The following is a 26,548-nucleotide window of genomic DNA, read 5'->3' as shown; positions in this document are numbered from 1 at the left end:
TAGGAATTAGACACAAAGGTAAGTAACTCTTTGCCTGCTCATCATCTTTTAAAATTTCATTTGATAAGTTTTATAATATATAAAGCAAAAGAAATTGAAGATTAAAGGATGTAATATTCCATGTTAAGGAAAAGCTATCTTGGCTCTCTTCATACTTCCAAAACACTCACTCTGTTATTGGGAACCATTGTGGAAAACACGGAACTTTGAGGACCAATGAGTTCAGAAATAAAAGGACAGAAGCTGTGAAAACCAAGAATTATACTCTCTTAATCATGAATTAGCTACTTTTAAGCTGTCTTCTTTAAGCTAAAACATCTTTCCCCACATTGCCTGATATTTTTTCATGTTAGATTATACTGTTGGAAATTCTACCAAATTGGATTGTTTGGGTTAACAGGCATTCTCTTTAATCCTATTCTTAGGCAAAGCAAGGCAAGAACCTTTTTTTTTTTTTTTTAACTTGCTTTTATTCCCCAAATCTAGAAGTCAGGTTAGTAATATGAGATTATATATTTAGGCCAGTGCATACAGCTTTTGTAGGAAGATGCTGTGAATTTAAACACCATTAAATATAGTTGGAGTTGGGCAAAACTCTTCCAAAATTAAGTGTATCTGATTGCATTTCTTTTCTTTCAGTTTAGAGCCACATGTGAAAATGAAACCATAATGAGAGTGCAAAAATAATGACTACACAGTAAAATCCTTAAGCCCTACCATTTTAAGTACAAGAAAGTTAATTGAGTTGGGTGGATAACAAAAGAATCAGGGTCTCTAAAAATTTGGAGAAATTCTATCCAAAATACAAAACAGAGGTCCCTTAGAATGCTACTCAGTTTTGATTTTGTTTTTTTAATTGATTCAAAGAACAAGGACATGGTACTTGGAAAACAAGTTGGAAAGTAGATATTCAGATGAATAGACAGGGAATTCTTTCCAGGTTGGAAGAGTACAACTAGTAGACTCAGGGAATTCATGGGACAGGAAGAGTACAGTTGGAGTTTTAGCTTGGAATTTACCAAAGGGAAAACTCGTTTTTAAAGTACTGAAACCTATTGAAGACAAAGATCTAGAGGAAATGCCACAAAACTTTCTAATGGTGAGTAAGGAGAAGAAAATGCTAAGAATTTTGAGACATTTATATGTCTTTATACTTTAAAGCAGAATTTTGACTCTTCTAAAACAAAATAACAACATAAGAAATTATAATCTCAAAAGTGTTACTTTCCCCAGGAAAGAAAAATTCTCAGAGATGTATGTTATCCTCTCTTTTCCGCAAAGGAAGTCATAAAGAAAAAAGAGTCTAATCAAAGGACATTCTTACTAGAAATTCTCTCTTTAGGTCTACAGGTATACTGGGATCTTGTAGGTACATCCCAAAGTGTGAGGACCTAGGGCTTCCCACATTTTCTCTGATGAGGAACAAAAACCAGTCAGTAAGAAGGTTGAAGTGAGGAAAAACCTCTTAGCAGGTAAGGAAGGGCAAGGATTTAGTTCCTAGGTATAGAATGGCAGATTCTCATAGCCTTGTTTTCCAAAGGAAAAAGTACACCAGGATGTTTGATTCATATCCTCTTTAGAGAAATACTAAATGACATTGACTCATGGGTACATACCTTGACAGAAATGCAAAACTAAGATTAATACATATCAGCTTCACTAAGAAAAGTATGTACCAAAATATTACTAAATAATCAAGTATTGGCTTCTTTTAACTAAGAAATATGTATCAAATGAGTAAAACTGACAAATCAGTAGATGGAAAAATTTTTAATTACATGTTTTAAAAATAAGTCAGATGCCCATATGGTATCACTAGCTTAGAAAAATGTTTTCATGACTATTCAGCCTGTTACTGTGAATCTTTACTTCAGTACAGTCTGGTAATATATTAGTTGCTACTATTTTAATCAGCATAGTTAAAAGAATGATAAAACTGGAAAACCTTAATCTGTTAGTTTACAAATTTAAAGTTGATGCTTGCTATTTTGTTTCCAGATTCTGACAGGGTAGGTATCAAGATAACCATGAAACTAGTATAATAGATAACTGAAGAAAGATTGTATCATGTGGAAAGGACAAAAATGACAATGTGAAATAAAACAAGTGGTCTTGAATGGCACTTGATTTCTGAGAGGAATCATGAGAATGCATAAAATATTAGTAAATTTATGCAATACATAAAAGCAAAGAGACAAAAATACATAGAGCCGGTGGAACAAACAGCAGTAACTGTAGCTGCTAATCAGATAATGGTACTCAACATGGAAGAACAGAACTGATAGCATATTTAGGAATTTATGCACTAGGAATGAAAACGCTGAATAGAGTTGAAAGAAACAGCACCAATTATGACTATTATACCCATATTTTTGGAAGATTTTACCCCTTTCCTCTGAGGTCTATAGAGATTTCAGAATAAATTTTAGTCAAAGTATAGGGACCAGTAATTTACTATTTTAACAATAGGGCATGTTGAAGCATGATACCAAAGTTGGATTGAATGCCCTTGTAAAGTCTCTTCTAGTCCTTTTTAATACTATCCAAGCCGCTACTTCTGAGAAAGATACAAATTTTTTTGTGTATGTGACCCCAATTTATTATTTTTCTTAAATACAGCATAAATCCATGAAACACACTCCAACATCTGGGACTTATGTATAAATTTGTTTGAAAATATTGTACTGCCATTGTTGGCAGAAATTCATGAAGCAGTGTTACAAACTAAATCATTCCTTTTTTTCTAAGCCATTCTTCTGAAATTGGCTGACAGGCAAGAAATTGAAGTCTTAATTTTCTAAGATCTTTTATCTTTTGACTTGCTACCATCTTTCTATCTCTGATTATATTTGAGATTTGGGGGAAACAGGTTGTAAAGTTATTTGTGATTTTGGTACATGTGCTAATATTTGTATTATCCATTTCCCTCTAACACAGTGAATTTCTTCAGATGTCTTCAGATTGGCCTTTCAAAACAGGATCTAAATAAATAGAAACTTCAAATTTATCTATAGATGATATACTAAAAAAAAGAGAAAAGGAAAATGGCTTTTACTTTCTTACATAAGGAGAATTTTTATCCTCTCAATCTGATTTTAGAAATAACCAGTTTGGGCTATCAATCTAGGTCATAAAGAAAGTTGATGATGTCCTCCATATATTCTTGTTGATAGTGAATTCCACAGTTTTAATTAGCTTCACAAAATAAAACTAAATTCTGAGGAAGTGTGTATGTATGAATTATATGTATTTATGTATATATAATGTGTATATAATCTATATATATGTGTGTATACATAGTATATGTGTGTATACATATCTATATGCTTTGTGGAAGAAACACAGGTATCAATTATTATCAAAATTCCTTATCTAAAAAAACATCATGAACTTTTATTAACAATCCAGGATTTGTTTAGCCTCATGTTAAACATTTTGAAAATCAAAACATTAACTTTTTTTGTTCTCAAGGATAGTGCTATTAAAAGATCTCTAACCTCAATGGTTAATAATTTTTACTTACAGGAAGAAAACCTTTTGAAATTTTATTGGGGGACTTATTAGTCTATTTATATGTATTTCTAAAAACTGAAAATAATTAATGTGCAGGGGATAATTGTAGCTAGTATATAATCATATAATCCTACTGTTCTTATGAAACCACTTGACTGGCAAACATATTCATTATGGTTTCAAAAGAAACACCCTATTGATTCATCAGGAAAATCTTTGGGATCTAAGTCTTATTATTTCTGCTTATGCTGTTGAACATTAGTACATTTGGGGCTAGAAAAGGAGAAAGAAGAGATAGATTAGGGTAATGACAGTATTTATGGATTTTCCTCTTCTCACCTAAAATTAGGAAGTCAAGTAAAAGAATTGCAAATGAATGTAAAGTGGATTTTTTTATACTATTACAGAAATTTTAGAGATGAAGACACTTAAGCTTTATTCTGTAACTTTTGAACAATGGCTTTTACTCCCACCTATTTTCTAATTTTATAATAAGAATTGGCTTTATAATCAGAATTTCCTTGGTATAAGAAATAGCTTTGCTTCTTATGAAAATAACTGTCTTTTAAAATATTAATAACATATATAATTGAATATACTGGTAACATATAAGAAGAAAAAGTCAAAAGATTAAAGCAGTAAAGAATACCAAAATATAGTGGAATATCAGTCAGTATTATGGGATGTCAGAGGTGAGCCCTTCTTTTATCAAAACAATTCTACTAGGTGATCCATATTATATAAATTTGGGTACCAAAGGGCTTATATTATAAAAGGCTTTAGCATTATCACAAATATTAGAGTAAAAATTTAATATAGTCAAATTAATCACATGAAAAGGTAAGAAAACTGATCATGTTGAAGTGTTTCTAATATTTGGAAAATGTTATTAAAAAAGAAGTATAAATATTACTCAAATTTTGAAAATCATGGCAGAAGCAAAATTAAATAAGGAATAGCAGTAATAAATAAATAAAAACTTAGTCAAAAATATATTAAATGACAAAATAGCCAGTAGTAGAACTGAATCATTAAGATCAAATATACTTATACCAAAAGGCATAAAAGTATGAAAAATTCTATTAGAATTAGAAAGAACTCTTATCCTAAATATTAAAATAAATAGCAATGACTATTAAACATTACTCCTAAAATATCTGGGAGGAAAAGAAATAACACAAAGCAGAGAAAATGAAAGACACCTCACTATTCCCAATGTGGTTATTATTTATGGAATGGATAAAACATGTAGAAAATGTCACTACAGTTAGATTAACACATAAACAAACCAACATGCCACAACTACCTAAATAGTTTTGTAGAACAGCTGAAAAAGTAAATTTCATCGAATTTAGACAGCTTATAATGGAATAAATAAGTATGGCGAGGTATTAACTAACCCTAAGTGTCACAACGGGCAGCTTCTAGCCGGTTCATTGAAGCTGGATCTCGGCCACACAAGGATCATTGGACAAGAAATCAGTTGAGATGGACTAGAGCTGCCCAGTTGTCTTAATAATGAATGCTCCACACTGTCTGTTAAGTAAAAAGGAAAAAAAGTATAGATCAGAAATGAACAGGAAAGAAAAACAAATTAGAGTAGATGAATGTAGGACATCAATGAACATTTACACAATACTTGTAAAACATGTGTAGTAATTTTATTGAGTGTTAAGAAGTGAGAGAAGTTGAATAGTATCAGTCCTCCAACTTTGTTCTTTCCCTTTAATATTGTGTTGGCTATTCTGGGTCTTTTGTCTTTTCATATAAACTTTAAAATCAGTTTGTCAATACCCATGAAATAACTTGCTGAGATTTTGACTGGGATTGTGTTGAACCTGTAGATAAAGTTGGGAAGAACTATGATATCTTCCTATTCATATACATGGAACATCTCTCCAATTATTTAATTCTTTGATTTCTTTTATCAGAGTTGTGTAGTTTTTCTCATCTAGATCTTGTACGCATTTTGTTAGATTTATACCTAAGTATTTCATTTTTAATTTTAATTCATTGCTGGTAAGCAGAAAAGCAACTTGTATCCTACAACCTTGCTATAATTGCTTATTAGTTTCAGAAGTTTCTTGGTCAGTTCTTTTGTATTTTCTACATTTTCTACAGATCATGTCATCTGCAAACAAAGGCAATTTATTTCTTCCTTCCCAACTGTATACTTTTGTTTCCTTTTCTTGTCTTTCTGCATTAGCTAGTACTTCCAAGTACAATGTTGAAATGGAGAAGTGAAATGGGACATGCTTGCCTTGTTCCCCGTTACTAATTTTAATACATTTAAAAACACCTTTGAATCGACCAAGTGTTCACATAAGAAATTTTTTTAACATAACATTACATAACAAGTAATAATTAAGATTAGGAAAAAATTATAGGCTCAGGGCATGAATAGAGCTGAAAGTAATCTTAAGGGTGAAGCCTTATTAATTATACATATAGCACTTCAATTATTTTTCAAGTGTAATGTTCAATAAATGATGAAATGAACTACTGAGAATGAGTTGTTAACTTAAAACTTGTCTTATGATACAGTCCATATGACATGTGTATGCAAGGGCCACCTTATTTATGTGATTTATTAATTAACTAATGGCCCATAGTTCATTTAGATTCTGCCAGATTTGACAGTACCTACAAATATGAGTCAGAAACAGTAATAATGGTTTTTATCCATAATAATTTAAAGTTTTATTTTAGCTATAGTTTGTTTCTATTTCATTTTCAATTAAATCTTTGTCAAAATTAGAAGGATAAACAAACTTATTTGATTTTGAGTCTTTTTAAAGAAACTTTCTTAAAGAGCATTCAAAAAAAGGGAAAAAAAATACCAAAAGATAGAAAGATAGAAAGTGAAAATAAAAGAGCTAAGGTAACTTGCAGGTAATATAAGCATTATGAAATGATGTAAATTGGTATATATGAAAAAGAGAAAATTGACAGTATAAAAGAGAAACTATATCCTATAAATAGTTTCAAGTAAAAATTATTTTGGCCAATTTTTAAAGTGGAGGAGGAGGGTTTTAAATAAATCTTGGTTAAAATTTCCAGAATGACATAAAGGTCTCTTCCTTAAAGGTTTACAACATGAAATGGGCTTTTTCCATCTTGCAGTGAAGAGAGTTCAGTTTTAAGAACATATCATTGCAGAAAGAATGAAGGTAAGGTGGTTTGCAGTTTACAAATACTTTAAAATATGTCCCTAATGTGTTCATTCTGAAGTTTTAAAGATCAGCAACAAATACATGCTTTTAAACAACACTGTTTCATGAAAGGTATAACTGAAGTATGAAGTACTCAAGAAAGAATGGCTAAGTGAATGTATAAGAAATTTCAATGTATTTTATCTGATTTAGTTGTGTGGAGAAAGCTAACTCAACTGATAGAAACTTATCTTAAGTCTGAGTAATGGAAAAGTAAGCAAAAATAATTGCTTTGGTAATACAAAGTTACAGAAGACATTTCTAAGTGGACCACTAATGTACAGCATTACTATACTGTGATTATAGTATAGGTGACTATAATTAATTAATACTATATGCATATTTGGAAGTTGCTGAGAAAGTAGAGCTTAAGAAATTTCTTTTTTTAAAAAATTTTTTTTATAGTTTATTTATTTTTGAGACAGAGAGAGACAGAGCATGAGTGGGGGAGGGGCAGAGAGAGAGGGAGACACACAATCTGAAACAGGCTCCAGGCTCTGAGCTGCTGAGCTGTCAGCTCAGAGCCTGATGCAGGGCTCGAACCCACAAACCATGAGATCTGACCTGAGCCAAAGTCGGACGCTTAACCGACTGAGCCACCCAGGCGCCCCAGCTTAAGAAATTTCTTATCACAAGAAAAAAAGTTTGTAAGTATGTGAGGTTTTGTAGATGTTAACTAGACTTATTGTGATGACCATTTCATAATATATACATATACTGTACACCTGAAACTAAATGTTATATGTCAACTATATCTCATTGCTATTTCTGTCACATATTACTTATTGTGGTGTTCTCAGATGTTTTGTGGTTTTCACTTTCAGAAAACTTTCTCCTGAAATTACAATCAGCTAAAATGGTTGGTAATATTGACATGGGTGGGAAAAAAATAGAAGAGTAGAGAGTGGTCCTGGCTCAAGCTGTGGTTTGAGAAGGGGTACGCCTGTGTAAAAAGTTAGTCATTAGTGTAAAATGACTAATTAGTGTAAAAACTAATAAAATTTGAGTAAGGTATATAGTTTAGTTAAGAGGACATATTAGCGTTCATTTTCTGTACTAGTACCCTCTAGTGAAAGAACAGTTGGGTGAAGGATATACAGAAACTCTATTCTATAACTTTCCTGTAAATCTGAAATTACTTCAAAATACAAAATTTTAAAAAAAAGTTAAAAGGACCAATATGTTTGAGAAAAATGAAGTGTTTGCCAGGATGTCTGTGCATGGAACACTTATTTTCTCTTATCTCTAAGCAGTTATTAATTCTAGTCTGATATTTTCTTCTGTTCTCTGCATTATATGTTTCTTTCTGTTTGTTATGATCTCATTCTGGAGGTTTTCTTCTAACGTGACTGCATGTCCATATTTAAGGAGGAAGCACTCAAGTCCTAATGGGAAATTCTTTGTGCACGGATAGTTTTATCAATGAGCTTTACTGATAGGCATTTCATAGGGCCAGCTAAGTGTTTCTCTTGTTAGAAAACATGCTTCTGTTAGACTCCTGGATCTGCCACTTATTATGAGCTCTACTTATTTAGGCAATTTACTTTCATGCTTAAAGTGATCAAGGTTAGTAGTACCAGTAATCAGATATACTGGGATCCTGTATCCCTTGAAATAATACATTGAGAAGGGCACATCACTTCTGTGATATTTTTCCCCAAATGCATAACTTCCATTTTTTTTCTTTTAAGTTTTATTTTTTTTAAAGTAATCTTTACATCCACAGTGAGGCTCAAATTTACAACCCTGAGATGAAGAGTCACGTGCTCTACCAACTAAGCCAGCTAGGCACCCCTGCATAACTTCTGTTTAATCAGGAGAAAATACCAGACAAACCCATTGATGGATTGTCAACAGAATAACTGACCAGTGCTCTTTAAAAGTATGAAGGTCATGAACGACAAGGAAAGACTGTAAATTTCAGATTGGAGGAAAGTAGGAGAGATGAAAAATTAATATAATGTGGGATTCTTGGGTTAGATCCTGGAACAGAAAAAGAAGATTTGTGGAAGAACTGGTGAAGTCTAAATAGTGTTTGTAGTTTATAGTATTGTACCATTGCTAATTTTTATTTTTCTTAATTGTTCTATGATTATATAAGTTGTTAAAATTATGAGAACTTGGGTTAATGGATACATAAACTCTATTATTTTTTGCAACTCTTCTTTAACTCTAAAATTATTTAAAAATAAATGGTTAAAAACAGTTAAAAGGACCAAGATGTTTGAAGGAGGGAAATGGATATTTCCCAGGATATTTATACATGGATTCCCTCTCATTATGCTTGAAGGATGGTGAATCCTTTTAGACTTGTAAATTCAAACAAATCAAGGGTATTTTTGTTTTACTATTAAAATGTGTGTTTATTCTTTTTGTCTTTTTCTGTATTTTGAGAATTACTCCTTTTTTGGCTAGAGTTTTGTCTCCGTTTTCCCTATTCTAGCATTTTATCCTTCATATTCTGTATTCTGGGAGGATTTCAAAAAATTCTTTCTCTATCAAGGAATTGTTTTTATGTAGTAACTACTGGTCCTTTACAGCAAAGACAAATTTAAGTTTTCCATCATATCAATAGTTTCTTATGGTATTTTCTCACACTGGCCAGCAACTATTTCATCTTTCCTGTTTTTGAGCCTGTAATTACTGGGAACATGGGATATATTTTTACAACTTTATTTAATTTCCTCTTATATATACAATTTCTAGTGCCTCTAGATTGGTAAGATTTTAGCTCCTGCTGCCTAGTTCTCTACTGAATAAAATAATTTATTCTTCAGAATATGAGACTATGTAGAGTTTGGCTTTGTACAGTGCATAAAAATTTATACCCTCCTGTATGTTCAGAGCTGCAAAGCAGACTTTTCCTGTCCCTGCCCTCTAGTATGCAGCGCTTTACAGTTGTCATCCTCTACTCTGAGGACTTGCTGAATATGTGGAAATTTTAGTCTCTAAATTGCTTTATGAGAAGTGTTACTGATACTGAAATGAGGAAATGGTTAGGAAGAAGATAGTAGTGGAAAATTTTTAGTTTAAGTGTATATTATGGGTCTCTGAGCTAAAAACAGAGAGTGGTAACAGGTCAAGTCCTTTACTAATTTACTTTTGAATCACAGTGTCTTTCTACAGTGTAGGATATAGTATGTAAATAGCTGTGTTTTTTGTTCAAGTCCAATCAATGCTTTAATTAGAAGAAATTCCTCAGAGGTGTCTGGTGGCTCATTGGTTAAGTGTCCGACTCTTTATTTGGACTCAGGTCATAATCTCACGGTTTGTGAGATCAAGCCCAAGTTGGGCTCTGCACTGACAGCATAGAGCCTGCTTGGGATTGTCTCCCCCTGTCTCTCTGCCCCTCCTCTGCTTGCATGTGCTCTCTCTCTCTCAAAAGTAAGTAACCATTAAAAAAAAAAAGAAGAAATTCCTCATAACTTGGCAAGTAGTTAAATATTATTAACATTAAATATTTTCATGAATAGCTATTATACATTGGAGTTAAATAAAATGAGCATTTATTTATTTATTTTTCTTTTCAACCTTCATTTTATTTTTCAAAATTTTATTTAAATTCTAGTTAGTGAACATTCAATGTAATATTGGTTTCAAAAGTAGAAATCAGTGATTCATCACTAATATACAACACTCAGTGCTCATCATAACAAGAGCCTTCTTTAATACCCATCACTCATCTAGCCATTCCCCCACCCTCCTCCCTCCATCAACAACCCTCAGTTTTTGTTCTCTATTTTTTTTTACAAATAGTTTATTGTCAAGTTGGTTTCCATATAACACCCAGTGCTCATCCCAACAAGTGCCCTCCTCCATGCCCCCCTCCTCCCTCCCCCCCCACACCCATCAGTCCTCAGTTTGTTTTCAGCATTCAAGAGTCTCTCATGGTTTGCCTCTCTCCCTCTCCCCCACTATTTCCACCCTTCTTCTCCCCTATGGTTCTCCATTAAGTTCCTCCTAATCCTCCTAAACGTGCAAACATATGATATTTATCCTTCTCTGCCTGACTTATTTCGTTCAGCATAACACCCTCAAGGTCCATCCATGTTGCTACACAAGGCCAGATTTCACTCTTTCTCATTGCCATGTAGTATTCCATTGTATAGATAAACCACATCTTCTTGATCCATTTGTCCGTGGATGGACACTTAGGCTCTTTCCATGTTTTGGCTATTGTTGAGAGTGCTGCTATGAACATTGGGGTACATGTGCTCCTATGCATCAGCATTTCTGTATCCCTTGGGTAAATTCCTAGCAGTGCTATTGCTGGGTCATAGGGGAGTTCTAGTGTTAATTTTTTGAGGAACCTCCACAATGTTTTCCAGAGGGGCTGTATAAAATGAGCATTTAATTTAAAGATGAACTTCAAACTATAATTTCCCCAGTTTCCAGTATTTCAATTAATCCTCCTAAGAACAAATTTACTGGACATATATTAATGCAAAAATACTTTTATAGTTTATAAAAAACTTTATAATTTTCTACCTATATCTTTCTTACCTACAGATTTGATACTGATCTTAAAAGCATATTAATTCAAATGCCCAGACACACAAAGATTTTCTTTTTGTTCCTTCCTGTAGTCTAGCTCAATTGGCTAATGTTGACATTCTGTGATTTTGCTTTGACTTTCAAACTCAATTATGTATAAGATGTGACTCTGCTGAATTAAAAAATGATAGGCTAATTAATATCTTACTCATCTAGTAGTTTCTATATTGGTATTTCTATTGAGAGTGGCATGTGCCTTAAAGTCAATGAGTAGTTTCTAGCAAACAGTCTTTCATAGCAGTTAGACTTGTGCTCTGGGCTCTGAATAAGGTCTTTATTTTATTGATTAGATTTAATGCTTCAAGATAGTTTTTATATCTGAAATTGCTAATTTGGAATATGTCCAGTTAACCCCCTTAAAATTATAATAATTAGAGCTCAAATTATTCTAAGGAATATTTTCAGTTTTCTCTTTTAACTCACCAAGGTATTTGGCACAACAGAGAAAATTTGCATAATAATAGCAAAAGCTAATGTTTCAAATGTCAATATGTTAATATTAGTCTACTTTAATATGTTTCAGGAAAAGATCATCAACTAATGATATAACAGTTGCGTATTAAGGCTTCTATGTTATAATACAATGTACTATAAACAACAGGAGATTATTTTCCACACAATAAAACTTGTATATTAAAGCATTTCTACAGGCTTGTATAGTTTTAGAAAACTATGGAGTGTTTTTAGAGTTTCTATCCTTGAGTGAGGTGGCATATTCTATTGAGGGCCATCAAATCACCTAAAGAAAATTATTGAGTATAAAATACACAGACCATTAGAGCTTAAAAAATAAAACCAGTAAGTATAAAACTATACAATAGCCCTGTGTTCCACTTTTGGCTTTTAAAGTTTATTAAATTTTCTTTTTTATTTTCTCATCTCTAACAAAAGAGGATTTTTGGGATTTCTTCCCTATCCCTCTAAATTAAAAATAAAAGGTTAAATTCCACTGATACTGAGACATACATCACTTCATATTTCGAAACCTCTGAATAAGCATACGTTTCCAATTGATGGCAGTGATTTTTTCCTTCATAGTGATAAATAATGGTGTGTCTTATAACTCATGATGTTGCAGATTCAATGAAATCTGATACTACAGTTGTGTGAGACATGATGGGCTTTGGAGTAAGCTAGTTAAGCATAGTTCATAGCTCTTCAATTCTTCCCTAATCCTTACATTTTAACTTGGGTAGGACTAAAACATTCTCTAGGATGTATCCCATGTGATAACCAGAATTATTAGAACCCTTAATGAGACAGGTTAAATTGAAACAAGTCAGTAGTTTTGTTCCCCTTTGGCCTGTGGTATAGTAAAGCAAAGATCTGTATCAGGATAGAAGGGGTAAAGTTTCTTCTAGCAGCGTTTCTTTAGACGTGAAGAGACAGGTTACTGATTCCAGTTTTAGGCTTATATACACACAGAGAAGACACCTATTCATGCTTCTGTTATGATTTATACTCAGCATAAGTGTACTTTTTATGTGACTAAAGAGTTAGATGCCAGTTTCTCTGTATAATTTCTGCCATTTTCTACTCATAGATTTAAGAAAATATAGAAAAGTGTTTACTCTTAAACTAGAGGAATTAAACTTTAAATAAGAATGTGTAACATTAGGGGTGCCTGTGTGGCTCAGTCAATAAAGCATTTGACTCTAGATTCTCATTCAGGTCATGATCTCCGGTATGTGAATTTGAGCCCCACATCAGGCTCTGTGCGGTCAGTGTGGAGCCTGCTTGGTATTGTATTGTCTCTCCCTCCTCCTCTCCCTGCCCCTCCCCAGCTAGCATTCTCTAAGTAAATAAATAACCTTAAAAAAAAAAAAAAAAAAAAAGAATGTGTAACATTAACATTCTTTGGAAATTTCTTCTAGTACTACTCAAGTAGTAAAACTTTAGTCCTCTGTGTTTATATATATAATGTATAAAATCAGTAACTGAAAATAACTAGTACTTGCTTAATATAGCAAAGCTTTCAGCTATTCCTAGAGAAGTATATTTGGAGAAAATGTTAACCACAGAGAAAATCTGTTTTAGAAGATTTTGATACTATAATAACCCTATAAATAAAGTTTAGGAACACTTTAGGCTTTGACACTAGGTCAACATTATGGTTTTATTTCATGTGTACAGTACAGTAGTAATAGTGGTGAAGGGATGCAGTGAGTGGTAATGGGAAGAGGAGATATGAGAGAGTGGGGAGGCTCCTTAAAGTACACTGTCTTGGCATTGACTTCTAACATATGGGATGGCTCAGAAGCATAAATAAATATGAGTGTGAAATAGCTAATCTCCATCGTTTTGTTGTAGAATATGCTGACATTCCTTACTAAAGTACACTGCAAGCAAAATTCATATTACCATCACAATAGTTAATCAGTCTGTGGTTCTTCACGTAGAGATGTAGTCCCATTTCCCCCAAGTAATGATTAAGCATTTCAATAAGAAGCTCTTATTGAAGATCATAAGGGAATAAGCAGAATTTAGTTGAAATCTATTGAATATACCCATGTATCTAACTAGATTCCCACTTGTTGGCTTTCATCTGATTTAGGATGCATGAGCAGTTCCCAAACTAGAAAAGTAGATTGTGAACTGTTTTTATCTCCCCATAAATGCTACATTCCGTTAACTAACACACATAACCAAAATCTGAGTATAAGAAATATTGAGGCAAATTCAGTGAGACAAAAAGTACACTAGGGGATACCAGGGATTTGTAGGGAGAAAAGAATGGGAAGTTATTGTTTCATGGGTACAGATTTTCAATTTGAGGCAATGAAAAAGTGTGGAAACAGATAGTGGCAATGGTTGGAAAGCATTGTGGATGTAATTAATACCACTTAGGTGTACACTTAAAATGGCAAATTTTAAGTTATATATATTTTACTACAATAAATAAAATTTTTGACCATGTGTGGTTTATAACTTATTCAAACTAATTAATAAAAATTATAGTTAATTTAGAATTGTATGTCCTTCACATGAAAGAGTTCATTAATTCTGTTCTGATTATAAATGTGATCTAAATATCTGAAGTTGTTCCTTTTCAGAAAAGAAATTTGAAGAACTTGAAGTATGACTGAAAAAAACAAACAAAAAATCAAAACAAACTTCTTACTTTAATTGGTTCGGGCTGCATCACAGGTGTAGGCATAGCAATGGCACTTGGAGCATAGACCTGGTGATATGTTGCTTGAACTCCATGATCAGAATAAGGCTGTTAACAAAAATAGAAAAAAAATGTATCGCCTTTCATTTATTAATTCAAAGTTTTATTCACCATTGCAATGTACTAGGCATTTTACTACATAATAGAGGAAAACAAATGGAAAATGCATTCCCTACCTTTAATTAATTTACAGACTTATCAGGGATAGTCGAGTAGTCAAAATTACCATAAATCCTATGAAACATGGATAGGAGAAAAGAAAAGAACTATTTGATTTAGCTTAAGAAACTTGGAGAGGTAGTCAGGAAAAGTTTTCTAGTGACGTTGATGCTTGAATTTGAAGAATTAGGTTAAGAAGATGGGAATAGTATATGCAAAGACAACTAAGAACACTCCTCACTTCTCCAGGCATGTAAGAAGAAAAAGGAAATTATGTACAAGGGAGAAAATCAGGGCTGGCTTCAAACTTCTTTATGGCTACACTTAACACCAGAGAAGAGTACACTAGGAGTTCTATAAGAAAATAGTATTGCTTTTTGTTAAAAAAAATTTTTTTTAATGTTTTATTTATTTCTGAGGGAGAGAGAGACAGCGTGAGCAGGGGAGAGTCAGAGAGAGAGGGAGATACAGAATCTGAAAAAGGTTCCAGGCTCTGAGCTAGCTGTCAGCACAGAGCCTGATGTGGGGCTTGAACCCACGAACCATGAGATCATGACCTGAGCCGAAGTCGGATGCTTAACCGACTGAGCTATCCAGGCACCCCTAGAAAATAGTATTGTTAAGGGTTGAATTGTGTTCCCTGAAAACTTCTATTTTGAAGTCCTAACCTCTAGTACATCGGAGTGTGACCTTATTTGTAGACAGGGTATTTACAGAGGTAATCAAGTTAAGGTATGGTCATTTGAGTGAAACCTAATCTAGTATGATTGTTATCCTCACAGAATTGAGAAATGTGGACACAGAGATGGAAAAGATAATGTGAAGACACAGGGAGAAGATGGCCATAGACAAGTTAAAAAGAGAGGCCTCAAACAGATGCTTCCCTCATGGCCCTCAGTCCAAATCAGTCCTGCCTACATCTTGGTCTTCAACTTCTAGTCTCTAGAACTATTGATAATAAATGTCTGTTGTTTAAGCCACAATTTTTTGTACTTTGTAGTGGCAGTACAATGTAGCTATTGTATAGCTAGTGTAACTATCTTTCAGATTTATAGACAACAATATTCAACAAACAAGCATATAAGAACTCAGAGAATGTAGAACCCACAGGCTTTCTATAACAAAGAATATTTAAAGATTCAGTCAACCAGGTGATGAATGGAAGGTGAGATGAAAAATGGAGAAACTCTATTAGAAGTAGTGATAGTAACATTAAGATCCAATTGTGGAAATTATTGTTCCAGAATATCATCATAATGTTATTAACATTAGCAATATAAAAAAGTAATATAATATACTCTAGTTGGGAGGTGGGTGCTAATTTTCTAATCTTTCATAACACTGATTTAAAACATACCTGTACAGTTCCTGGCACATAGATGGTAACGTAAGTAATAGTTTGGAAATGCAATTTAAAGACACTGAAGTTGATATTTACAATTTGTAGTTACGAAGTATTTTTGATTTGCATTTTTGAAGAAAGATTTTTTTAGATTTTTTCTTCTTTAATTTTTATATGCTTTTAATTGACAGAATGTTACTAACAATACAGATTGACAGGCAAACCAAAAGAAAGAGAAGTATTTGGTACCTTACTCTTTCAAGGAGATCAAGTCAGAGATTAGCCTAGTACGGTGAACAGTTGATTTCAGAAATGGTTCAGAACTAGTTAATGAGGAAGTCTAAGCTGGAGCATTCTTGAGATATTAAAGAGGAAAAGATGTGAATAAATCAAAGAAGAAAGATGTGCAGCTTCCATGAGGGTCTTCAACAAATATTTTTAGAAAAGGAAAGAAATAAATGTAAAGATGAGGTAGTTATAGATAAATTACTTTGAGACTAATACATACCTCTGGAACTGAAGCTTCCATCAGAGACAGTGGAGGAGGTACACATGCACCATCTTGTGCGATTTCCACTGGTTGATAGATAACCTCAGAAGGTTGCAGGTATAAGAATGGAGCAGAAGATGCAGGAGACTAAAACACAAAGCCATATTTCCATATCAAATATGATTAGTTATTTCAGTTAAAGCAAATAACTTAACCAAGAGATGACAGAAATATTTGGTTCATATCTTGCTGAAGTTCTTCCAGGAACAGTATAGAAGTATCTTAGCAACAAACAAGGACCTCCTGGTTGTTATAGATTCCAATTGTGTAGAGGTGATTAAAGAACTTTATCACTGGTAAATACTAAAGTTTCTTAATGTTTCAGAACCTCATTTATAAATTCAGATAATAATTATATTAAGATAATATAATATATTAAAAGTTGTAATAATATAACTTACAGTGTTTAAATTGGCATAAATGCCTATTCTCAGCTTTGTGACTTCACATGGAAATGCATACTGTCATTAAATAGTCTTTTTGGTGGCATACGATTTGTATCAAGAGTTGAGAAATAGAATATTTAATAAGGAGCACAAGTCAAACTGAAGCAAAATATGAAGTAAAACTTGAAAAATGCTTTATTTCCCCATAATATTAATAATAAAAAGTAATTTGCATGTTTATATAAGTACTCACTTTTTTTTAATGTTTTATTTATTTTTGAGAGAGAGAGACAGAGACAGCATGAGCAGGTGAGGGTCAGAGAGAGAGGGAGGCACAGAATCTGAAACAGCCTCCAGGCTCTGAGCTAGCTATCAGCAATGAGCCCAACACGGGGCTTGAACCCACGAACCGCGAGATCATGACCTGAGCCAAAGTCGGCCGCCCAACTGACTGAGCCACCCAGGCACTCCATAAGTACTCATTTCTTAATGAAATGCTTTCACTTACACGATCTCATGTGATATTCACAAAGATCAGGTAAAGAAATTTACAAAGGTATGGTATCATTATGTCCATGTTACAAATGGGGAAGCTTCCTTAGCTTAGTAAATGAACTGCCAAAGGTATCACAGTTACTAAATAGAAAAGGAAAATCTCAAATCTAGTTCTTCTGACTTTAATATTCATGTAGTCTTTACAAAAACACAATGAAAAAGGTTAATATTTACCTGAGGAACGCCCCACTGCCACTGTCCTGGTAGACACTGTGCAGGGGCCTAAAGTGAAAAACAAAACAAACCCACCCACATTATAAACAAGGGTCAAAACTGGATATCTACATGCAAAGGAATGAAGTTGGATCCCTACACTTCAAAACTCTATACAAAAATTAACTCAAACTGGGTCAAAGACCTAAAAATGTAAGAGCTAAAACTATAAAACTCTTAGAAGAAAACATGTGTAAATCTTTGTGGGTTTGAATTAGGCAATTAAAAAAATTCATGAAAAGCAAAAGAAATAAAGCAACAAAAGAAAAAAGAGAGAAATTTGACTTAACTGGAATTAAAAATTTTTGTGTTACAAAGGATACCAAGGATGTGAAAATGAACTCAAAGGATGGGAGAAAACATTTACAAATTATATATCTCATAAGCAATTTGCTTCTAGAATATATAAAGACCTGTTATAACTCAATAATAAAAGTAAAATAACCCAAATTTAAAAATGGGTACAGGATATAAATAGACATTTCTCCAAAGAAGATATATAAAAATAGCCAATAAGCATATGTAAAGATATTCTACATCATTAGCCTTGGCTTATGGAAATAAATGTGATACCACTTTATATACACTATATCCACTAGAAAGGCTATAATAAAAAAAGTAGATAAGTGTTGACAAGAATGTAGAGAAATAAGAATCCTCATAAACTGCTGGTGTGAGTGTAAAATGGTGCAGCCCTTTTGGAAAACAGTATGACACTTCCTCAAAACTTTAAACATAGAGATACCATATGACTTGGTGATTCTACTCCCAGGTAATAAGGCCTAAGATAAATGAAAACATATGTCCACATAAAGATGTGTACAGGAATGATCATAGCAGTATTATGTGTAACAGACAAAAAGTGGGAACAACCCATATGTTTGTTATCTGATGAATAAACAAAATGTGTTATATCCATATAATGGAATATTACTCAAGCCATAAAAAGGAATGAAGTGCTGGTATATGCCATCACATGGATAAACCTTGAAAACATTATGTTAAATTAAAGAATCTAGTTAACAACTATATATAGTAGGTTACATTTATATGAAATGTTCAGAAGCTACAAACACATAAAGATTACTGGTTGCCTATGGCTAGGAGTGGGAAGAAAGCAGAGTGACTGTTAATGGGTAGGTTTTTTTGCAGGGGAGAGGGGGTTGATTAAAATGTTCTAAAATTGACTGTGGTGTGGTTGCACAACTCTGTGAATTTAGTAAAAACCACTCTATTAACACATTTTAAAGAGCTGAATTGTATGCTATGTGAATTATATGTAAAAAAGCCATTATTTAAATAAAAGAGGGCCAAATCATTTAAGATATTTATTGTAAGATGACAATATAAGAGACTTTTACTTCTTAAATTAGTTTTATTATTTCTTAATAATAAATATTTTATTCTTTATTTTCCATTTTTAATAAAGTCTTTTTTCATTATACAGTCAAAAACAGAGAGTAAGAAGACCCCATGGATCTACCATCTAAACCAAATCACTGTCAATTAATGCTAACTGCCTTCAATTACTAATGGATGACATCACTGTATTATAATGACCAAGATAATATATATAAATATATATAGATATATAATATACAAACCAAGATAATATAATATATATTATATACATAATATATAATGTGAAGTCTATGTTCTGTATACTATATTCAAAAAGGCAGGATAATAAGTAATCTCTTAAAATGTTTTAATAAAATATCTGAAATAAAATGATTTATAAAAAGTTTTTATACAAATGAAATCACTATCTACTTGTGAAGATAAATACTAATTAAACCATGCATTATCTGCTTTGACTAATAAAAACTACTAAAGCTACCAAGCTTAGAATTTATTAAAAAAAAAAAAGCTAGGAAAGATTCTTATCAAAGAGGTAATTCTTTCTTTTTAAAGAGGTAATTCTTATCAAAGAGGCAGAATGATGAATATATACCTGAAAAGAAATATGTGAGGTGAAATTTTTATTGTATTACAAAATATTATTTTGTTATAAACTGGTACCAAAATCTTTCCTGAGTAACATCTAGGTAATATAGTTCCAAGTGTATAATTGTATCAAGCAGAATACCAGAGTCAAAGTCTAAAGTTAAATTTTTTAGAAACTTTTATTTTTTTTAATGTTTTATTTATTTTTGAGAGAGAGACAGAGATAGCATGAGCAGGGGAGGGTCAGAGAGGGAGGGAGACACAGAATCTTAAGCAGGCTGCAGGCTCTGAGCTAGCTGTCAGCACAGAGCCCGACGCAGGGCTCCAACTCATGAACCATGAGATCATGACCTGAGCTGAAGTTGGACGCTTACCTGACTGAGCCACCCAGGCACCCCTAGAAACTCTTAAGAATGTATTTGATATGTCAAGTGAGCTATAGCTAGCTGCATGTACTCAATTAATGAAGGAGGAGCTGGACTCAGTAGGGTACAAACAGAAGACAGCTCTATTCTTTCTCACCCCCTGACACTTTAAAAGTACTACGTTGAGCTTTTCTTCCTTGACCCTAGATAAAAATGAGGACAGATCACTTTTTGGGATGTGGCAGATTCCAAATGCTGACTCTCTAGTTAGGTAGTTTGCTGGAGTCTTTGGTGATCTCCCTGCTGAGAACTTCTAACTACAATTCTAGCCCTTGATTCTAGAAGTCTACTTCACACAGATTCTTTCTTTATTGGGGTCATCTTAAAATTTTTTGAAAAGGGTTTCTTCAGGGGCGCCTGGGTGGCTTAGTCGGTTGAGCGTCCGACTTTCGCTCGGGTCATGATCTCGCGGTTCGTGGGTTCGAGCCCCGCGTCGGGCTCTGTGCTGACTGCTGGCTCAGAGCCTGGAGCCTGTTCAGTCTGTCACTCCCTCTCTTTCTGACCCTCCCCTGCTCACGCTGTCTCTCTCTCTCTCCTAGAAATAAATAAAAACATTAAAAAAAAAAAAGGAAAAGGGTTTCTTCTGTGAGGTTCACATCTTGCTCTCCCATATAAAACTTTCATGTTGTGAGTAGAAGTTCAACACATTCCCACTGTAGTCTTCTCTCCTTCTCTCCAGGCTTTGCCTCCAGAGACTAGTTCAGCTGCTTCTTTGGATGTTTTTAGAAGAGGTCAGGTGCATTAAGCTCTTTTAGTCATTCTCTGATGTCCCCTTTACTTGGTTGAGAAGAAGGGGAAATGCCACAGCATTCTAACAATTCTCTTATTCAAGAAAATCTTGCTACCAATCTCCCTCAGCAATCTCATCCTCCCCTCAATGTGTTCAAAGTAGACAATAAGCTAAGGGTCCTCAAACTGGTTTCACAATATTTGGATTGTCATGTTAAAAGGTGTCATGTTAAAAGAACTGATATTCTGTCTTTGGGGCTTCTGCTAAACTTTTGAGGCAGCTTAGAAAAAGTGATACCACATATATATTTTAAATATATGCCATTAAGTTATTTTCATTTTTAGTAAGTGAAGGAAACACTTTAAATATTTTATATTTAGCATGGTAATAGAATTGATACATTTACCTATAAATAAAAATTATAGCATAATATATGTTAACATATAATAATATAACAAATTTAAATAAATTTAAATTTTAAATTCTATTTAAAATTAATTCTCTCTCCCCAAACCCCAATCTAATACTAAAAAGAATTCCAGTAAACTTAACACTTGATGTGGCTGTATTTTAAATGTTCAAAAAAAAAAAAAAAGAAAGAAACAAAAATTCTCTTCCACTATTCCAGAAGTAGGAAAGAATGTGATTTTTATTTGTGAATGCTATAGACTAGAGGTTGGCTGGTTGGTTTTCCTGTAAAGGGCCAGAGAGTGAATATTTTAAGCTTTGCAGGCCATAATATCTCTGTTAGAACTACTAAACTCTGTCATTGTAGTACAAAACCAGCCAGAGATAGTATATAAGTAAATACAAGATATGTAAACAAATCATCTATTTACAAAACACCAAAATAGTCTAGCATTATGGATCACTTATCACCAATCTCCCACAGAATTAATGAAAGAGTGCTGGTTAACTAAAAGAAGCTGTCATAATATAAACCATAATGTATTACTTATTTTAATACAGATTATGTCATGTATAATAGCAAGGATGTAACATAATGTTAACAATAACATTAAAAAATTAGCCTGTGACTCTGAATGTGTTATCTATAGACTTTTTAGATTAAATGTTAGCCAATGATGCAAGAGTGACCTCATTACATTTGGTTAAATGAAGCAAACATTCAACTTTCTTGTATGATATTGTTTAGTTCCTCATATGAAAAAACACTGTTATCAAGGCTTAACTATCTCATTTTAATTACTAGAGTTCTTGCAAGAGAAAGAGTGCAATGAAATTTACCCAAAAAAGGTCTGAAGATAATTTTCATTTTAATTTCACGTTTACCTGGTAGTGATATGCAGGTTGCTGATAAACTGGCTGAGCTACCATCACAGGGGAACTAGAGATAGAACGTGACTGTAAGAGGGAAAAAAATTGAAAAATTAATTTAGGCCTAGGAAAAAATCTTTAAAATAGTTTATTATAAAATTTATCTCGAATTGTTACCTAAACCCAGTCAACTTGTGGTCTATGATTGGAAATGTCATTTTTCTATCTGTTATTGATAGAATTACCAATTCCACTTAAGTCTACTAAAATCATCACAGTAGCCCCACTTTTATTTGGTTTCATTTCCGTGGTAATGCTAAAACAATCACCAGACAAGTTGTTTTTCGTTCAGATTATGAAAATATAGTACTAAAAGAATATTAAAAAAAAAATGGCAGGTGGACTTAAGGTGACACTGGTCATGAGACCGGCAGTAGATGATGTTAACATAACATATAGAACTGAATGAATAATCACATCTGATTTTGCCACTGATTTCACACTACTTACAAAAAATTAAATCCTATTCCTTTGTTACACATTTAATTAAGGCCAAACATTTAAAAAAAAGTTTTTTAATGTTTTATTTCTGAGAGACAGAGAGAGACAGCATGAGCAGGGGAGGGTCAGAGAGAGAGGGAGATACAGAATCTGAAGCAGGCTCAAGGCTCTGAGCTGTCACACAGAGCCCAACACGGGACTCGAACCCATGAACTGTGAGATCATAACCTGAGCCGAAGTTGGATGCCCAACCGACTGAGCCATCCAGGCACCCCAAGGCCAAAGATTTCTTATTGAAGCATTTATCAAGTTCTATTTTATTAATTTGACATTTAAATGGGTTAATCATCCAGGGTGCCAGGGTGGCTCAGTTGGTTAAGTGTTCAACTCTTGATTTTGGCTCAGCTCACATTCTCCCAGTTCATGGGGTCAAGCCCTGCGTCTGTCTCTTTGCTGACAGTGTTGACCCTGCTTGGGAATCTCCCTCTCCCTCTCTCTCTCTGACCCTCTCCTGCTTGTTTTCACACACACACATGTGTTGTCTCTTTCTCTCAATAAATAGAAATTTTAAAAAAATGAGTTAATCATTCAATAAACTTCAAGTGATTTACATATAACACTTGATTATTCAAAGTAATAGAGTAAATCCCAAATTAGATTATTTAAAACCAGACCACTAATAAAACAGGCAGATTGTATTATAAGATAGTTAAAATAAGCTTTAATGATATCAATTAAAATTCAATTTCTAATATGGGATCTAACTTGTTTTGTTTTAACGTGCACTGCACCACCCCACCCACAAAATGAAGAAAAGTACCATTGTACAATTTTCAGCCTATCATATGCTAATAAAATTGTAAAGAGATTAACATTAGAAAAGAATAATATAATTTACTATATTAATTTAATTTCTAATAATAGATTAAAGGGGGAAAAAATCTCAGCAGCACAGAAAAAGCATTTGTTAAATTTCAGTACCCCTTATGCTAAAGTGAAATTAGTCAGAGAAAGATAAATATCATATGACTTCATTCATATGAGGAATTTAAGATATAAAACAGATGAACATAAGGGAAGCAAAAATAATATGAAAATAGGGAGGGGGACAAAACATAAGAGACTCTTAAATATAGAGAACAAAGAGAGGATTGCTGGAGGGGTGGTGGGAGGGAGGATGAACTAAATCGGTAAAGGGCATTAAGGGACCTATTCCTGAAATCATTGTTGTACTATATGCTAACCACCTTGGATGAAAATTAAAAAATTAATTAATTATAAAATAAAATAAATATGCTTAAGGAAAAAAATTCAATACTCTTTCATGATACATTCAATACTCTTTCATTCTTTGCAAAGAGAATATAAAACACCTTTCTTAATTGACTTGGGGCAATAATTCTCAATCAGGTCCGACCTTGTCCCTCTAGGGAACATTTGGCAATACTTTTGGTTTTTATAGATGTGAGGAGGCTAGGACACTGCTAAAAATCCAATGTACATGACAGCCTCCAACAACAAAGAATCATCTGGCCCAAAATGTCTGGTGCTGAGGTTGAGAGATCTTGGTTAAATCTAAGATTATCTTCCAAAACCTACAGTATATATGTGTGTGTGTGTGTGTGTGTGTGTATACATATATACATTTATACATACATACATATGTATACATACATATACATATATAATATAAAGAATAGTGGTGAACCACTGAACTTGTTTCCTTTCTCAAGGACAAGGTCATGTTGTTATCATATAAATACTGTAGCAGAAACAATGCCAATGCAATAGCTTAATGGGAAAAAAAGGAGAAAAGAGCAGAAAAAAACAAGTACACTGAATAATAAATAATTGTCTATATGAGAGTTTTGAAGGGTTGCTGGTAGAATATTAACACTTAAAAATCAAAAGCATTACTACCCATCAGTTGCAACCTATTAGGAAATGTGATTTAAAAAAATGCCATTCTGAAAATCAATAAAAACTATTAAGTGCCAAGAATAAATCCTAAAAAAAGAAGTACTAAACTATTTCATGGAAAAAGAAAATTTTATGGGCAGATGGAAATGAAAGACCTGTTTGTGGATGGTAAAATTCAGTATTATACCTAAATTAATCTACATATTTAATGCAATTGTAATAAAAACCCAACAAAGCCTTTTCACAGAATTGGACAAGCTAGATTATAACATTTATATTTATAAAAATAAAGACTGAAAGGTAGATGACAGACTCCTGAAGAAAAAAGCGATAGGCCTGCCCTATCAGATTTTAACACTAGTTCTAAAGCAACAGGAACGAAAACAGAATTCGGCAGGGGAAACAAATACACCAATGGAATAGAACTGAGAGCCCAGAAGAAAACCCCACTTCACCCCCACCCCAGAAATGTGGCATTTCACAGAGGATTCATTTCAAAACAGTGAAAGAGGATGAATTAGTCAATATATGAACTCCAGATTTAAGATCTAGATGTTGAAAACAGCAGCATTACAGTATTTTACAAATAAAATATATTTTTATAAAATATAAAATAAATCTATATTCTAGTAATAAGGAAGTGTTTTTTAAAACAAGATACTAAAAGATAAAGCCATAAAGAAATAGAAATAACCTCCAATAGAAAATAAAATAACCCCACTGGACAAAGGATATGAAGAGGCACCTCAGAGAAAAAAGTGGAATGGCCAATAAATACATGAAATATGTTCAGTCTTACCAATGATTGAACAAATAAAATAACAACATACTATTTCATAATAACACTGGCAAAAATTTAAAATGAAAGGGTTGGCAGGTTATGGAGAAATTGCAGCTCTCATAAACTGTAAGCTAAAGTGTAAACTGGTATATTTGGAAAGCCATTGGGCAACATATAGTCAAAGATGTTTATATTCTATAATGTGAAATTTTACTGCTATGCATATATTATACCCTAGACTAAGATAGTGTGGTAGGGTCCCCTCCCTAAGGAGAGAATAAAGAAGAGAGAAAAGGAAAAAAAAGAACTTCAAGGTAACCTGGTTATGTGTCTATGTGACAACATCCCTCATGACATTGTAAACTGAGACCACTTAATGAGACTACTTGTTTGTGTGTGTTACGGGTTATAACTGACATATATCATATTAGTGTCATGTTAATCATACAATATGATTATATATATACACATATATATTACAAAATGATAACATGACAATCACAGTCTAATTATCATCTATCACTACACATAGGCCATTTCCTTTTTTTTTTTTTTTAAGAGAGAGTGTGAGTTGGGGAAAAAGGCAGAGGGAGAGAAAGAGAGGGGCAGAGAGAGAGAGAGAGAGAGAGAGAAATAAGGCTCGATCCCGTGCCCTTGGGATCATGACCTGAGCCAAAATCAAAAGTCAGCCCACAACACTTCCTATTCTTAAATGAAACCTACAGCTACAAAGTTTTACAAAATATATATCTAAAGTAAATCTATAATATTCTACAATACATAATATTCCTAAATTATTTAAAATTATGACAAATTTCAGGGGCACTTTGGTAGCTCAGATGATTAAGCATCTGACTTTGGCTCAAGTCATGATCCCACGGTTTGTGAGTTTAAGCCCCATGTCGGGCTCTGTGCTGACAACTCGGAGCCTGAAGCCTGCTTCAGATTCTGTGTCTCTGCCCCTCCCCCAACGACACTCTCAAAAATAAATAAACACTAAGAAAATAAAATTATGACAAATTTTAGATATCATCTTAAAAATGAGTGAGACAATGTATAATTTTTCAGAAAATTTTTAGAGGATATAGAAGGAAAAACTTTGAAGACCACTTTCCTAGACAAACTCTCACACAATCCATACAAGAGCTGGATGTTCACTGTACTCTTGATTACAGAAAGAAACTTAATGGGGTGCCTGGGTGGCTCAGTTGTTTAAGTGTCCGACTTCAGCTCAGGTCATGATCTCACAGTTCATGGGTTTGAGCCCTGCATCAGGCTCTGTGCTGTCCAGAGTGTTCGAGCCCCGCATC

The 26,548-nt window shown here is 33.2% G+C and overlaps 1 protein-coding gene across 1 annotated transcript in view; it reads right to left on the bottom strand.

Moving 5' to 3' along the window:
* Window positions 1–4,722: 4,722 nt before the first annotated feature.
* Window positions 4,723–26,548, bottom strand: part of BOLL (boule homolog, RNA binding protein) — a 36,815-nt gene continuing 14,989 nt past the window's right edge. The window contains exons 7-11 of the mRNA XM_039219764.1: window positions 22,052–22,123; window positions 17,618–17,665; window positions 16,461–16,589; window positions 14,401–14,499; window positions 4,723–5,049 (exon numbers count right to left, since the gene is read on the bottom strand). Of these exons, the coding sequence (XP_039075695.1) occupies window positions 5,026–5,049; window positions 14,401–14,499; window positions 16,461–16,589; window positions 17,618–17,665; window positions 22,052–22,123 (372 nt within the window). The 3' untranslated portion in view covers window positions 4,723–5,025. The remainder of the gene's footprint in view (window positions 5,050–14,400; window positions 14,500–16,460; window positions 16,590–17,617; window positions 17,666–22,051; window positions 22,124–26,548) is intronic.

Source organism: Hyaena hyaena, unplaced genomic scaffold, assembly GCF_003009895.1.
Source record: "Hyaena hyaena isolate Hyena2069 unplaced genomic scaffold, ASM300989v1 scaffold_832, whole genome shotgun sequence".
Lineage (NCBI taxonomy): Eukaryota > Metazoa > Chordata > Mammalia > Carnivora > Hyaenidae > Hyaena > Hyaena hyaena.
Note: the sequence above shows the minus strand (reverse complement) of the source record. Positions and strands in the feature narration are given on the sequence as shown.